This window comes from Ranitomeya imitator, chromosome 7, assembly GCF_032444005.1.
Source record: "Ranitomeya imitator isolate aRanImi1 chromosome 7, aRanImi1.pri, whole genome shotgun sequence".
In the NCBI taxonomy this organism is placed as follows: domain Eukaryota; kingdom Metazoa; phylum Chordata; class Amphibia; order Anura; family Dendrobatidae; genus Ranitomeya; species Ranitomeya imitator.
The window spans coordinates 216,456,650-216,471,346 of NC_091288.1; the positions used below are offsets into that span (position 1 = coordinate 216,456,650).

Genomic DNA, 14,697 nt, shown 5'->3' on the forward strand with positions numbered 1-14,697 from the left:
TTCCAGGCATGCTCAGAATGAAAAAATGGGATACGTCGCTGGATTCCTGTGTTTGACGGTCAGCGACGGATCCTGCGCCCATAGGCTTCCATTCTACCCAACAACGGACAGCGCATGATCCGTCGCTGAGCTATTTGCCGACATGAAGAAAAATTGTTACTCTGAACATTTTCTCCACCCGATGGACCGCTATTTTCCGACGGATCCAGTGCACGACAAATGAAACAGATGGCCATCCGTCATAATCTGTCGCTAATACAAGTCTATGGGAAAAAAACAGGATCCTGCAGAAAAATTTGCAGGATCCTGTTTTTTCAAAAATCTACGGATTTCGACAGGAGCAAAAAGACGGAAATGTGAAAGAGGCCTAACAAGGAATTTCTACTGTAGACACCATTTTAGCAGAGGATCTTAATAACCTGGTGATTTTACAAATCAGATTAATTACAGAAACATCTGCCCATATAGACACTACTAAAGTAAGGAAACCTGCCTTGTATATAATGAGGGGAACTCGTTAGAGAACAGTGGAACCTCCATACAGCTGACTGGCTTGAGTGCAGGGAGTCAGACAAGCAAATGTAAAATGCCAGGTGTCCTCTTTAGTAATATTAATAATAAATAATAATACCTTCATACATCAGATGGAAGTCTTCTTGGAGCGGTTCCTGTAGAGACTTATGATGAACCCTACATGAGAAGATCTGCTCTCGGTCTTCCTCAGTGGGTGTGATGGTCACGGTGCTGTTCACACTGTAGGTTCTGTTCGGGTTTCTCCAGGGATCACCAATAAAAATGTTATCCTCAAGTTGTTTTCCATCTCTGATCCATTTAATATCAATGTCGGGAGGGAAGAATCCAGTGGCGGAGCAGCGAAGGAAACTCTTTGCATTCAGTACAACCTTATGTGTGATTGTCACCTGCGGAGAAGCTGATAACAAGTGATCACAGTCACCATCAGTGATGTGACCAATAATGTGTGACTGGGTCATTAAAGAGAACAGCTCCCTGCTCTGCCCCAGTGGCTGCAGGGAAAATAAAACTTTGTTTTCTCCCTGCAGCCGCTGCTCCAGTAAGCCGGATAAACTGGATTTAATTTAAATGTAGTTTACCTGCAGATTACCCTTTTATATGAGGGTAAATATCTTTTCTGAAAGTGACAAGTTCTCTCCAAGACAGTACAGGGTCAGTAATGGATATTGAGTAAACTAAGCCATAAGACAAGCTATCAAAGAAACATCGACCGGGGTCAGTAAATATTTATAACTAGCAAGTCTGAGCAAACTGCAGGGAGTTTAAATAGGGCGTAGCCTTGCTAAATTCTCACAGCAGCGAGCTCAAACACCCACTGCTTAGCTCCACTGCCAAAATGCACATATAATACATATAATTTTTTTAAATCTGACCAGTGTCACTTTATGTGGTAATAACTCTGGAACGCTTCAATGGACCCCAGTGATTCTAAGATTTTTTTTTTATTTACATATTGTACTTCATGGCAGTATTAAAGTATTTGACTTGTGTTTATTTGTGAAAATATCAGAAATTTGGTGAAAATTTCACAATTTTCAAACTTTAAATTCTTATGACCTTAAACCAGAGTGTTACAGGTGCTTTTCACAAAATTAGAATACCATCAAAAAGTGAATTTATTTCAGTTCTTCAATACAAAAAGTGAAACTCATATATTCTATGGAGTCATTACACACAGAGTGATCTATTTCATGTGTTTATTTCTGTTAATGTTAATGATTATGGTTTACAACCAATGAAAACCCTAAAGTAATTATCTCAGTAAATTAGAATAATAAACAAAAACACCTGCAAAGGCTCCTAAGTGTTTATAAAGGTCCTTAGTCTGTTTCAGTAGCTCCACAATCATGGGGAAGACTCTGACCTGACAGATGTCCAGAAGGCGTCACTGACACACTCAACAAGGAGGGGAAGCCACAAAGGGTCATAGCTAAAGAAGCCGGCTGTTCACAGAGTGCTGTGTAAAAGAATATTCATGGAAAGTGGAATGGAAGGAAAAAGTGTGGAACAAAAAGGTGCACAAGCAATCGGGATAACCGCAGCCTGGAAAGGATTGTTAAGAAAAGGCCATTAAAAAATATGGATGAGATTCACAAGGAGTGGACTGCTGCTGGAGTCATTGCTTCAAGAGCCGCCACACACAGACGTCTCCAGGACATGGACTACAAGTGTCACATTCCTTGTGTCAGCCACTCATGACCAATAAACAACGCCAGAAGCGTCTTACCTGGGCCAAGGAAAAGAAGAACTGGACTGCGGTCAGTGGTCCAAGGTGTTGTTTTCAGATAAAAATAAATTGCATTTCATTTGGAAACCAAGGTCCCAGAGCCTGGAGGAAGAGTGGAGAGTCCACAATCCAAGCTGCTGGAGGTCTAGTGTGAAGTCTCCACAATCAGTGATAATTTGGGGGCCATGTCATCTGCTGGTGTAGGTCCACTGTGTTTTATCAAGACCAAAGTCTGCGCAGCCGTCTTCCAGGAAATGTTAGAGCACTTCATGCTTCCCTCTGCCGACAAGCTTTTTGGAGATGGACATGTCATTCTCCAGCAGGACTTGGCCCCTGTCCACACTGCCAAAAGTACCAATACCTGGTGTAAAAACAACAGTATCACTGGGCTTGATTGGCAGCAAACTCGCCTAACCTTAACCCCATAGAGAATCTATGGAGTATTGTCAAGAGGAAGATGTAGACGAGCTGAAGGCTGCTATCAAAGCAACCTGGGCTTCCATAACCCCTCAGCAGCGCCACAGGCTGATTGCCTCCATGCCACGCCGCATTGATGCAGTAATTGATGCAAAAGGAGCCGCGACCAAGTATTGAGTGCATTTACTGAACACACAATTCAGTAAACCAACATTTCAGATTTTAAAATCATTTTTCAAGCTGGTGTTATAAAGTATTCTAATTTATTGAGATAATGACTTTTGGGTTTTCATTGGCTTTTTCCACGTGTCTACTTTCATCTGCCTCATTTTTTAAAAATAATTTTTTTTGTTTGGAAGTTAAAAGGGTTAAAAGTTGACCAGTAATTTAACATTTTTAAACAAAATTTGCAAATCCATTATTTTAGGGACCACATCACATTTGTTGTGACTTTGGGGGACCTATGTGACAGAAAATACCCAAAATTGACATCATTCTAAAAACGGCACCCCTTAAAGTCCTCAAAACTACATTCAGGAGGTGTATTAACCCTTCAGGTGCTTCACTGGAACTAAAACAATGTGGAAAGAAACAAAAAAAATGAACATTTAACTTTTTTTTTAATTCAAAAACATTTTAATTTATCCCCAAATGTTTTATTTTCAGAAGGGTAACAGGAGATAATTGACCCTAAAATTTTTGTAATTTCTCTTGATTACGCTGATACCCCATATGTGGGGAAAAACTATTGTTTGGACACACGACATGGCTCAGAAGGGAAGGAGCACCTTTTTACTTTTTGAATGTAAGAATGGCTGGAATCGAGAGTGGAAGCCAATGTCGTGTTTGGAGAGCTCATGATGTGCCCAAACAGTGGAAACCCCCCACAAGTGACCTCATTTTGGAAATTAAAACCCTGAAGGAATGTATCTAGATATGTGATGAGCACCGTGAACCTCCAAGTGCTTTACAGAAGTTTATAATGTAGAGTCATGAAAATAAAAAACCTAATTTTTCCCACAAAAATGTAATCTTAGCATCAATGTTTTAAGGTGTGGCTTCAGAACAACTCTGTGACCATTCCTGACTGGCCCAGCCAGAGCCCTGACCTAAACCCAACTGAGCATCTCTGGAGAGAGCTGAAAATGGCGTCCACCAACGTTCACCATCCAACTTGACAGAACTGGAGAGGATCTGCAAGGAAGAATGGCCGAGGATCCCCAAATCCAGGGGTGAAAAACTTATTGCATCATTCCCAAGAAGACTCATGGCTGTACTAGCTCACAAGGTGCTTTTACTCAATACTGAGCAAAGGGGCTGAAGACTTTCACCATGTGATATTTCAATTTTTCTTTTTGTATAAATTTGCAAAAATTTCTACAATTCTGTTTTTTCTAGTCATGATGGGGTGCAGACTGTACATTAATGAGAAAAAATGAACTTTTTTTAAATTACCAAATGGCTGCAATGAAGCAAAGAGTGAAAAATGTAAAGTGGTCTGAATACTTTCTGCATCCACTGTTGCAGTACGAGCGCAGAAGAGGTCAGGTACATATAGTAGAACCAGTGCAGAAGAGGTCAGGTACATATAGCAGGACCAGTGCAGAAGTGGTCAGGTACATATAGTAGAACCAGTGCAGAAGAGGTCAGGTACATATAGCAGGACCAGTGCAGAAGAGGTCAGGTACATATAGCAGGACCAGTGCAGAAGTGGTCAGGTACATATAGTAGAACCAGTGCAGAAGAGGTCAGGTACATATAGCAGGACCAGTGCAGAAGAGGTCAGGTACATATAGCAGGACCAGTGCAGAAGAGGTCAGGTACATAAAGTAGGACCAGAGCAGAGGAGGTCAGAGAGAGATAGCAGGGCCAGTGGAGAAAATCAGGGAGTATTACTATTGAAAAAAATATTCAGAGCCAAACAGCAGCGCCAGGGAATATTCAAATAAAGCCAAGATAACCTTTCACAATAGACATCTTTTATGCAATATCTGAGGTAGGGCTCTCTTAGACGTCCGTGATCATCGGATCAATCTTGTGTCACAATAAGAGGACTTGTCATGTGTCTTCAGACCCCAAGCATGGCAGCCTCATTGAAATATATCAAGCTGTCACCCTCGGAGTTGGGAGTCAATAAGTGCTCAATTGATAACCGGTGTGGCAGCAGTATAAAAGATATAAGCAATAAGTTTACCTTCATACACCAGACAGAAGTCTTTCTGGAAAGAACCCTGTAGAAAGTCCTGATAGACTCTACATGAGAAGATCCTTGCTCGGTCCTCCTCAGTGGGTGTGATGGTCACGGCGCTTTTCACACTGTATGTTCTGTCCGAGTTTCTCTGAGGATCCTCAGTAGAAATGTTGTTTAATTCTTCCCCATCTTTGAACCATTTAATATCAATGTCCATCGGGTAGAATCCAGTGACGGAGCAGCGCAGGACACTCTCTTCATTCACTACAGCCATTTTATTTGTGATTGTCACCTGTGGAGGAGCTAAAAGCTTATGTGTAAAACATCATTGACAAAAAAAAACAAAGTCAACAGGTAGACCTCAGGCTGTATGATTTCCTGTGTAACCTGACTATAAGAACCTTTGTAGTCTTGGCACAATAGGAAGGAGAGGGCTGGAACCCATTATGGTTTGGGGGGGCTACAACATAAATGTCTATAGTCCGGATAACTTTTTATGGGCTAACATTTCTGAAACTAGTAGAAGTCAACAATGTAAAAGAACACAGGCAAAGGTTTGTGATATCATTGTCTTCTGTGCTGATTTAAATGGTTATTGCAAAAATAATACAGAAATCTCAGTTTTCTGAACATACAAGATTAATATGATTCATTCTTTCTGATAATACAACATATTTTTAAATCTGCACTGTTTTTCTGCTATCAAATCCCTTTTCCCCAAAGATGACCCCAAAGGCTCTCTTACCATTATTTCCACTGGACCCGACCTCCAGTAGTTCTGATGCTGTTAGTAAAGCATGTGCAGATGCACCTAATGACCCTGTGTAGTAAAACATCTGACAGTGGGGTTCTAGCACAGCTCAGCTATAGATACCACTCGTACCAGCTGCATTTGCACCTAATGACCCTATGTAATAAAACATCTGACAGTGGGGTTCTAGCACAGCTCAGTTATGCTGAAGATCCCACTGATACTGGCTGCATATGAGCCTAATGACCCTGTGTAATAAAACATCTGATGATGGGGTTTTAGCACAGCTATGCTATGCCAAAGTTCCCACTGATACAAGCTGCATTTGCACCTAATGACCCTTGTTATGTTTGCTAATGACAGGTGTTATGAAGGCAATCCAGAAACACAGTGTGCTTAGCGATCAGAGCGCACACAGTGTTCTGACAAATACCCAAAAATACAAGAACGAGCTCTGAGACGTGGAAACTCTGTAGACTGCACACCTGATCCTATCCTAAACACAACTAAAAGCGGCTGTGGATTGCGCCTAACAACTACCTAGGCAACTCGGCACAGCCTAAGAAACTAGCTAGCCTGAAGATAGAAAAATAGGCCTGACTTGCCCCAGAGAAATTCCCCAAAGGAAAAGGCAGCCCCCCACATATAATGACTGTGAGTAAGATGAAAAGACAAAACGTAGGGATGAAATAGATTCAGCAAAGTGGGGCCCGATATTCTAGGACAGAGCGAGGACAGTAAAGCGAACTTTGCAGTCTACAAAAAACCCTAAAGCAAAACCACGCAAAGGGGCAAAAAAAAACCACCGTGCCGAACTAACGGCACGGCGGTACACCCTTTGCGTCTCAGAGCTTCCAGCAAAACAAAAGACAAGCTGGACAGAAAAAAAAGCAACAAAAAAGCAAAAAGCACTTAGCTATACAGAGCAGCAGGTCACAGGAACAATCAGGAGAAGCTCAGATCCAACACTGAAACATTGACAAGGAGCAAGGATAGCAGCATCAGGCGGAGTTAAGTAATTAAGCAGTTAACGAGCTCACCAGAACACCTGAGGGAGGAAGCTCAGAAGCTGCAGTACCACTTGTGACCACAGGAGTGAATTCAGCCACAGAATTCACAACAGTACCCCCCCCTTGAGGAGGGGTCACCGAACCCTCACCAGAGCCCCCAGGCCGACCAGGATGAGTCGCATGAAAGGCACGAACAAGATCGGAAGCATGAACATCAGAGGCAAAAACCCAGGAATTATCTTCCTGAGCATAACCCTTCCATTTAACCAGATACTGGAGTTTCCGTCTAGAAACACGAGAATCCAAAATCTTCTCCACAATATACTCCAATTCCCCCTCCACCAAAACCGGGGCAGGAGGCTCAACAGATGGAACCATAGGTGCCACGTATCTCCGCAACAACGACCTATGGAATACATTATGTATGGAAAAGGAGTCTGGGAGGGTCAAACGAAAAGACACAGGATTGAGAACCTCAGAAATCCTATACGGACCAATAAAACGAGGTTTAAATTTAGGAGAGGAAACCTTCATAGGAATATGACGAGAAGATAACCAAACCAGATCCCCAACACGAAGTCGGGGACCCACACGGCGTCTGCGATTAGCGAAAAGTTGAGCTTTCTCCTGGGACAAGATCAAATTGTCCACTACCTGAGTCCAGATCTGCTGCAACCTATCCACCACAGAATCCACACCAGGACAGTCCGAAGACTCAACCTGTCCTGAAGAGAAACGAGGATGGAACCCAGAATTGCAAAAAAATGGAGAAACCAAGGTAGCCGAGCTGGCCCGATTATTAAGGGCGAACTCAGCCAACGGCAAAAAGGACACCCAATCATCCTGGTCTGCAGAAACAAAACATCTCAGATATGTTTCCAAGGTCTGATTGGTTCGTTCGGTCTGGCCATTAGTCTGAGGATGGAAAGCCGAGGAAAAGGATAGGTCAATGCCCATCCTACCACAAAAGGCTCGCCAAAACCTTGAAACAAACTGGGAACCTCTGTCAGAAACAACATTCTCAGGAATGCCATGCAACCGAACCACATGCTGAAAGAACAAAGGTACCAAATCAGAGGAGGAAGGCAATTTAGCCAAGGGCACCAGATGGACCATTTTAGAAAAGCGATCACAGACCACCCAAATGACTGACATCTTTTGAGAAACGGGAAGGTCAGAAATGAAATCCATCGAAATATGTGTCCAAGGCCTCTTTGGGACCGGCAAGGGCAAAAGCAACCCACTGGCACGAGAACAGCAGGGCTTAGCCCTAGCACAAATCCCACAGGACTGCACAAAAGTACGTACATCCCGTGACAGAGATGGCCACCAGAAGGATCTAGCCACTAACTCTCTGGTACCAAAGATTCCAGGATGACCAGCCAACACCGAACAATGAAGTTCAGAGATAAGTTTATTAGTCCACCTATCAGGGACGAACAGTTTCTCTGCTGGACAACGATCAGGTTTATTCGCCTGAAATTTTTGCAGCACCCGCCGCAAATCAGGGGAGATGGCAGACACAATGACTCCTTCCTTGAGGTTACCCGCTGGCTCAGATAAACCCGGAGAGTCGGGCACAAAACTCCTAGACAGAGCATCCGCCTTCACATTTTTAGAGCCCGGAAGGTACGAAATCACAAAGTCGAAGCGGGCAAAAAATAACGACCAACGGGCCTGTCTAGGATTCAAGCGCTTGGCAGACTCGAGATAAGTCAAGTTCTTATGATCAGTCAATACCACCACGCGATGCTTAGCTCCTTCAAGCCAATGACGCCACTCCTCGAATGCCCACTTCATGGCCAGCAACTCTCGATTGCCTACATCATAATTACGCTCAGCGGGCGAAAACTTCCTGGAAAAGAAAGCACATGGTTTCATCACTGAGCAATCAGAACCTCTCTGTGACAAAACCGCCCCTGCTCCAATCTCAGAAGCATCAACCTCGACCTGGAACGGAAGAGAAACATCTGGCTGACACAACACAGGGGCAGAACAAAAACGACGCTTCAACTCCTGAAAAGCTTCCACAGCAGCAGAAGACCAATTAACCAAATCAGCACCCTTCTTGGTCAAATCGGTCAATGGTTTGGCAATGCTAGAAAAATTACAGATGAAGCGACGATAAAAATTAGCAAAGCCCAGGAACTTTTGCAGACTTTTCAGAGATGTCGGCTGAATCCAATCCTGGATGGCTTGGACCTTAACTGGATCCATCTCGATAGTAGAAGGGGTAAAGATGAACCCCAAAAATGAAACTTTCTGCACACCGAAGAGACACTTTGATCCCTTCACAAACAAAGAGTTAGCACGCAGGACCTGAAAAACCATTCTGACCTGCTTCACATGAGACTCCCAATCATCTGAGAAGATCAAAATGTCATCCAAGTAAACAATCAGGAATTTATCCAGATACTCACGGAAGATGTCATGCATAAAAGACTGAAACACAGATGGAGCATTGGCAAGTCCGAACGGCATCACTAGATACTCAAAATGACCCTCGGGCGTATTGAATGCAGTTTTCCATTCATCTCCTTGCCTGATTCTCACCAGATTATACGCACCACGAAGATCTATCTTAGTGAACCAACTAGCCCCCTTAATCCGAGCAAACAAGTCAGATAACAATGGCAAGGGATACTGAAATTTAACAGTGATCTTATTAAGAAGGCGGTAATCAATACACGGTCTCAGCGAACCATCCTTCTTGGCTACAAAGAAGAACCCTGCTCCCAGTGGTGATGACGATGGGCGAATATGTCCCTTCTCCAGGGATTCCTTCACATAACTGCGCATAGCGGCGTGTTCGGGCACGGATAAATTAAATAATCGACCTTTAGGGAATTTACTACCAGGAATCAAATTGATAGCACAATCACAATCCCTATGCGGAGGTAGAGCATCGGACTTGGGCTCTTCAAATACATCCTGATAATCAGACAAGAACTCTGGGACCTCAGAAGGGGTGGATGACGAAATCGACAAAAATGGAACATCACTATGTACCCCCTGACAACCCCAGCTGGATACCGACATGGAATTCCAATCCAATACTGGATTATGGGTTTGTAGCCATGGCAACCCCAACACGACCACATCATGCAGATTATGCAACACCAGAAAGCGAATAACTTCCTGATGTGCAGGAGCCATGCACATGGTCAGCTGGGCCCAGTATTGAGGTTTATTCTTGGCCAAAGGTGTAGCATCAATTCCTCTCAATGGAATAGGACACCGCAAAGGCTCCAAGAAAAACCCACAACGTTTAGCATAATCCAAATCCATCAGATTCAGGGCAGCGCCCAAATCCACAAACGCCATGACAGAAAACGACGACAAAGAGCATATCAAGGTAATGGACAGAAGGAATTTGGACTGTACAGTACCAATGACGGCAGACCTAGCGGACCGCTTAGTGCGCTTAGGACAATCAGAAATAGCATGAGTGGAATCACCACAGTAGAAACACAGACCATTCAGACGTCTGTATTCCTGCCGTTCAACTCTAGTCATAGTCCTATCGCACTGCATAGGCTCAGGTTTAACCTCAGGCAGTACCGCCAAATGGTGCACAGATTTACGCTCGCGCAAGCGTCGACCGATCTGAATGGCCAAAGACAAAGACTCATTCAAACCAGCAGGCATAGGAAATCCCACCATGACATCCTTAAGAGCCTCAGAGAGACCCTTTCTGAACAAAGCTGCCAGCGCAGATTCATTCCACTGAGTGAGTACTGACCATTTCCTAAATTTCTGACAATATACTTCTATCTCATCCTGACCCTGGCACAAAGCCAGCAAATTTTTCTCAGCCTGATCCACTGAATTAGGCTCATCGTACAGCAATCCGAGCGCCAGGAAAAACGCATCGACACTACTCAATGCAGGGTCTCCTGGCGCAAGAGAAAATGCCCAGTCTTGAGGGTCGCCGCGCAAAAAAGAAATAATAATCAAAACCTGTTGAATAGGATTACCAGAAGAATGAGGTTTCAAGGCCAGAAATAGCTTACAATTATTTTTGAAACTTAGAAACTTAGTTCTATCTCCAAAAAACAAATCAGGAATAGGAATTCTTGGTTCTAACATAGATTTCTGATCAATAGTATCTTGAATTTTTTGTACATTTATAACGAGATTATCCATTGAAGAGCACAGACCCTGAATATCCATGTCCACACCTGTGTCCAGAATCACCCAAATGTCTAGGGGAAAAAAAAAAGTGAACACAGAGCAGAAAAAAAAAAAAAATGATGTCAGAACTTTTTCTATCCCTCTATTGAGAATCATTAGTTAGGCTCCTTGTACTGTTATGTTTGCTAATGACAGGTGTTATGAAGGCAATCCAGAAACACAGTGTGCTTAGCAATCAGAGCGCACACAGTGTTCTGACAAATACCCAAAAATACAAGAACGAGCTCTGAGACGTGGAAACTCTGTAGACTGCACACCTGATCCTATCCTAAACACAACTAAAAGCGGCTGTGGATTGCGCCTAACAACTACCTAGGCAACTCGGCACAGCCTAAGAAACTAGCTAGCCTGAAGATAGAAAAATAGGCCTGACTTGCCCCAGAGAAATTCCCCAAAGGAAAAGGCAGCCCCCCACATATAATGACTGTGAGTAAGATGAAAAGACAAAACGTAGGGATGAAATAGATTCAGCAAAGTGGGGCCCGATATTCTAGGACAGAGCGAGGACAGTAAAGCGAACTTTGCAGCCTACAAAAAACCCTAAAGCAAAACCACGCAAAGGGGCAAAAAAAAACCACCGTGCCGAACTAACGGCACGGCGGTACACCCTTTGCGTCTCAGAGCTTCCAGCAAAACAAAAGACAAGCTGGACAGAAAAAAAAGCAACAAAAAAGCAAAAAGCACTTAGCTATACAGAGCAGCAGGTCACAGGAACAATCAGGAGAAGCTCAGATCCAACACTGAAACATTGACAAGGAGCAAGGATAGCAGCATCAGGCGGAGTTAAGTAATGAAGCAGTTAACGAGCTTACCAGAACACCTGAGGGAGGAAGCTCAGAAGCTGCAGTACCACTTGTGACCACAGGAGTGAATTCAGCCACAGAATTCACAACAGACCCTGTGTTATTCGTGAAAACAGATGCACGTTTCCTCATTGCACTGACAGTTATAGGATAGCTCAGGTATTCTACGTAAAGCTCCTGCACACGTTGAGATCAATCTACATGTATCAGGAAGCTGATTGAACAGCAGAGGGAGGGCCCTGCAGCAATTAGGAGAAGCAGGGTGCTGCTGGGAGATGTAGTTTTAGGAAATAAGAACAGCTCTGTCAAGCTGGATGCACAGAGGGACAGGAAGAGGTGAAAAAAATCACATAGGTACAAGAACAAAACTTTATGTTGGGATTGTACTGTCTATTAATAATAACCATGCAGATACTGTGCTTTGTAATAAAAATATTGCCATTGTGCAAATAACTTTTACACAAACAGGAGAAAAACTGTACAGTTCTATAGAAAGTCTCTAATAGAATTGATCAGAAATGAAGGACACGGTGCTGAGATGATCATTTCTGTCCATAGGCGATCTGTAAGAGTCTTGCCTCCTGGACATTACTGATCAAAACTTTTAAAATGTTATTATGTCAACATTATGTACATGTGGTTGTTCCTGAAGAAGAAGTAACTTTGTACTTGGAGATGAATTTAAATAAACCACTTTACTACACTGGGATATACATCTTAATCCTGTCAATAGCGCGGAAATTATCCACTAACTCCTCTTTAGTTTCTGATTATGTCAACATTGAAAGAAACCTCTGCACATTAGTGCGAACACCGGTGGTTGTTGTTGCTCATTTATGGTAATGAAAATAATACTCACCTCCGATGTCCAACCTGACCTCCTTCTCCTTCTTCTCCAAGCCGTAGATCACAGAACACTTGTACATCCCACCATCAGGTATTCGTATACTAAAAATAATCAGATTAGCAATTCCCATTACTAATACTCCTGTGCTCAGGGAATATCTAGGAGATGTTGTCCTCACAGTTTTATCATAGCTCAGGACTTCCTTATCTCGAAAATACCAGAATATTGTGAGATGATTGGGATCTACAGGAGGATTGTCCACCGTGAATGGGCAAGGAACCCGAGCGTCAGATCCCAGTCTGGCAGTGTGTACGGGTGGTCCGGTCAGCTCTAGTGACGACACTGTGGACAATAACAGATTTATCATTATATGCCATTCAGCACGGGGGTCCTAAGCTGGAATCCAAATGGGGCAACATCTATTGTATACCAAAAACATACTTAGCTTTTATTTAGTGCTAATTTTTACGGCCTTTATTAAGTCACTCGATCCTTGGGGGTGTGCCCTTAGACTGCTTTACATAAGTATCCTGTGAGCACCGCCCCCTTGGCACTGATGATAACAATTTGCACTAAATAAAAAGGCACATAATTCAGGAACCATGAGTCAGATTTAAAAGAAGCAAAAACCAGAATGATCAGGGGAGCAGTGAGAAAAATTTAAGAGAAAAATGGGTCATCTTTAATTGTGTATTGAATTGGTGCATACATACAATATCGGTATTTAAACACTCTTCAGGTCAATGTAACACACCTGAAAAATATTAAACTACAAATTTGAAGATGAAAAAAAGGCTTTGGAGGAGTGCGTTAACTACTAACAAATTGGGGAGAACCCCAGATAAACCCTCACTACAAAGCCTAAAATTTTACTTTATTAAAGAACAATATAAAAAAATGTATTAAAGGGTATAAAAATAGGACACAGACATTTAGCGCACTAGTCCCCTCAACATCTTTCACTGCATTTGCGGCATCATCAGTGAGGGTTTATCTGGGGTTCTCCCCAATTTGTTAGTACTCCGAAAAAATGACTAATTAAATGTAAGTGGCTTTCTGATCAGCAGACGAATAGCCCTGGTGCACTAGTGGGAAGATACAGTAACACTCCATGGTGTCTTTAGGGGATCTAGAAGGCTAGAAAGGTCCTTACATCTGACCAACACGGAGGTGGGGGCACAGGTCCAAATTTTGCACCGCGGCCCATGGGACACTAGTTACACCACTGCACAGAGAAAAGCGTATACCAAAAAGTCCCGTGTCCCAATCTGGATTATTTTATCACAGAGTAAAATAACATACACGGCCCTAAGGCATTATTACTGATAAAGGATCTAGTACTCCACATTTATAGAGTTGTATGGGGGCTGTCAGTCATACAGATAAGAAAAAGTCGGTGTTTTTTTTTCCAATCTGCAGGGAACGCGTTTTGATGGTTTCCAGTAAAATCCTCTGGTTTAGCATAGAGAAGACTTTAACGTTTGCAGACCTCGAGATCTCTGGAGGTAAAATGTTAATATGTCATTATTTGTAATGAGTCCTGTCCCTTGTTGAGGACAGAAGACACCGATTTCCTCTGGGTGGAAACAAAAACTTCTCTAAACATTCAATAATTATATACTGGACAGTAGGAAAGACGACTATAGAGATGGCAGAGGGCAGATGGTAGGACACATGGCTGTCATCCCCACCGGTCTGTGAAGCAGCCCCTCAATCTACCAAACTGTGACAACAAGGACCTTCTAGAAGTGCAGATTCTCCAGACTCCATATTCAGTGCCGTCCCCTATACAATCATTACTGACCTGAGCGACGTAGAACCAGGAATAAGAGTAAAGTCTTCACAGCCTCCATTTTATGAAGATTGAATATTCTTAGTCTTATGATCGGGTTTTCCCTCCTTTCCCATTGATCACTCCTGTACTTTCACTTTCTGTATATTATTCAGATTACTTAACTATTTCCTTACATGTTCATGTCGCAGATCTCTTATCTGCCCATAATCCTAGATTAGCTCGACCTACTCAACATTCACCTCTATATTTAGGTGCAGAATGTATGTATATGTGTGTGCATACATACATACATACATAATGTGGTGTCAGGGTGACGCTCTCGGGATATGTTTCTCCAGTGCCGGCTTCTATCCCATGTACTCATAGGGCAGATGACATTAATGAGGCAAAACTAAACACTGCTGAGCGTGACTCCATCTGCCTCATTAA

General features: G+C 42.9%; 1 protein-coding gene across 7 annotated transcripts in view; it reads right to left on the reverse strand.

Annotated features, from left to right (window-relative positions):
- The window catches only part of LOC138645505 (uncharacterized), a 59,700-nt gene that overhangs the window by 16,058 nt on the left and 28,945 nt on the right, over positions 1 to 14,697 (reverse strand). For 2 of the 7 annotated variants that reach the window (XM_069734890.1, XM_069734889.1), the window contains exons 2-4: positions 12,486 to 12,815; positions 4,872 to 5,171; positions 632 to 931 (exon numbers count right to left, since the gene is read on the reverse strand). In XM_069734890.1, the coding sequence (XP_069590991.1) occupies positions 632 to 931; positions 4,872 to 5,171; positions 12,486 to 12,815 (930 nt within the window). Of the gene's footprint in view, positions 1 to 631; positions 932 to 4,871; positions 5,172 to 12,485; positions 12,816 to 14,277; positions 14,414 to 14,697 lie in introns of those variants that run through there. The other 5 variants (XM_069734895.1, XM_069734894.1, XM_069734892.1 and 2 more) reach the window with 4 other exon arrangements.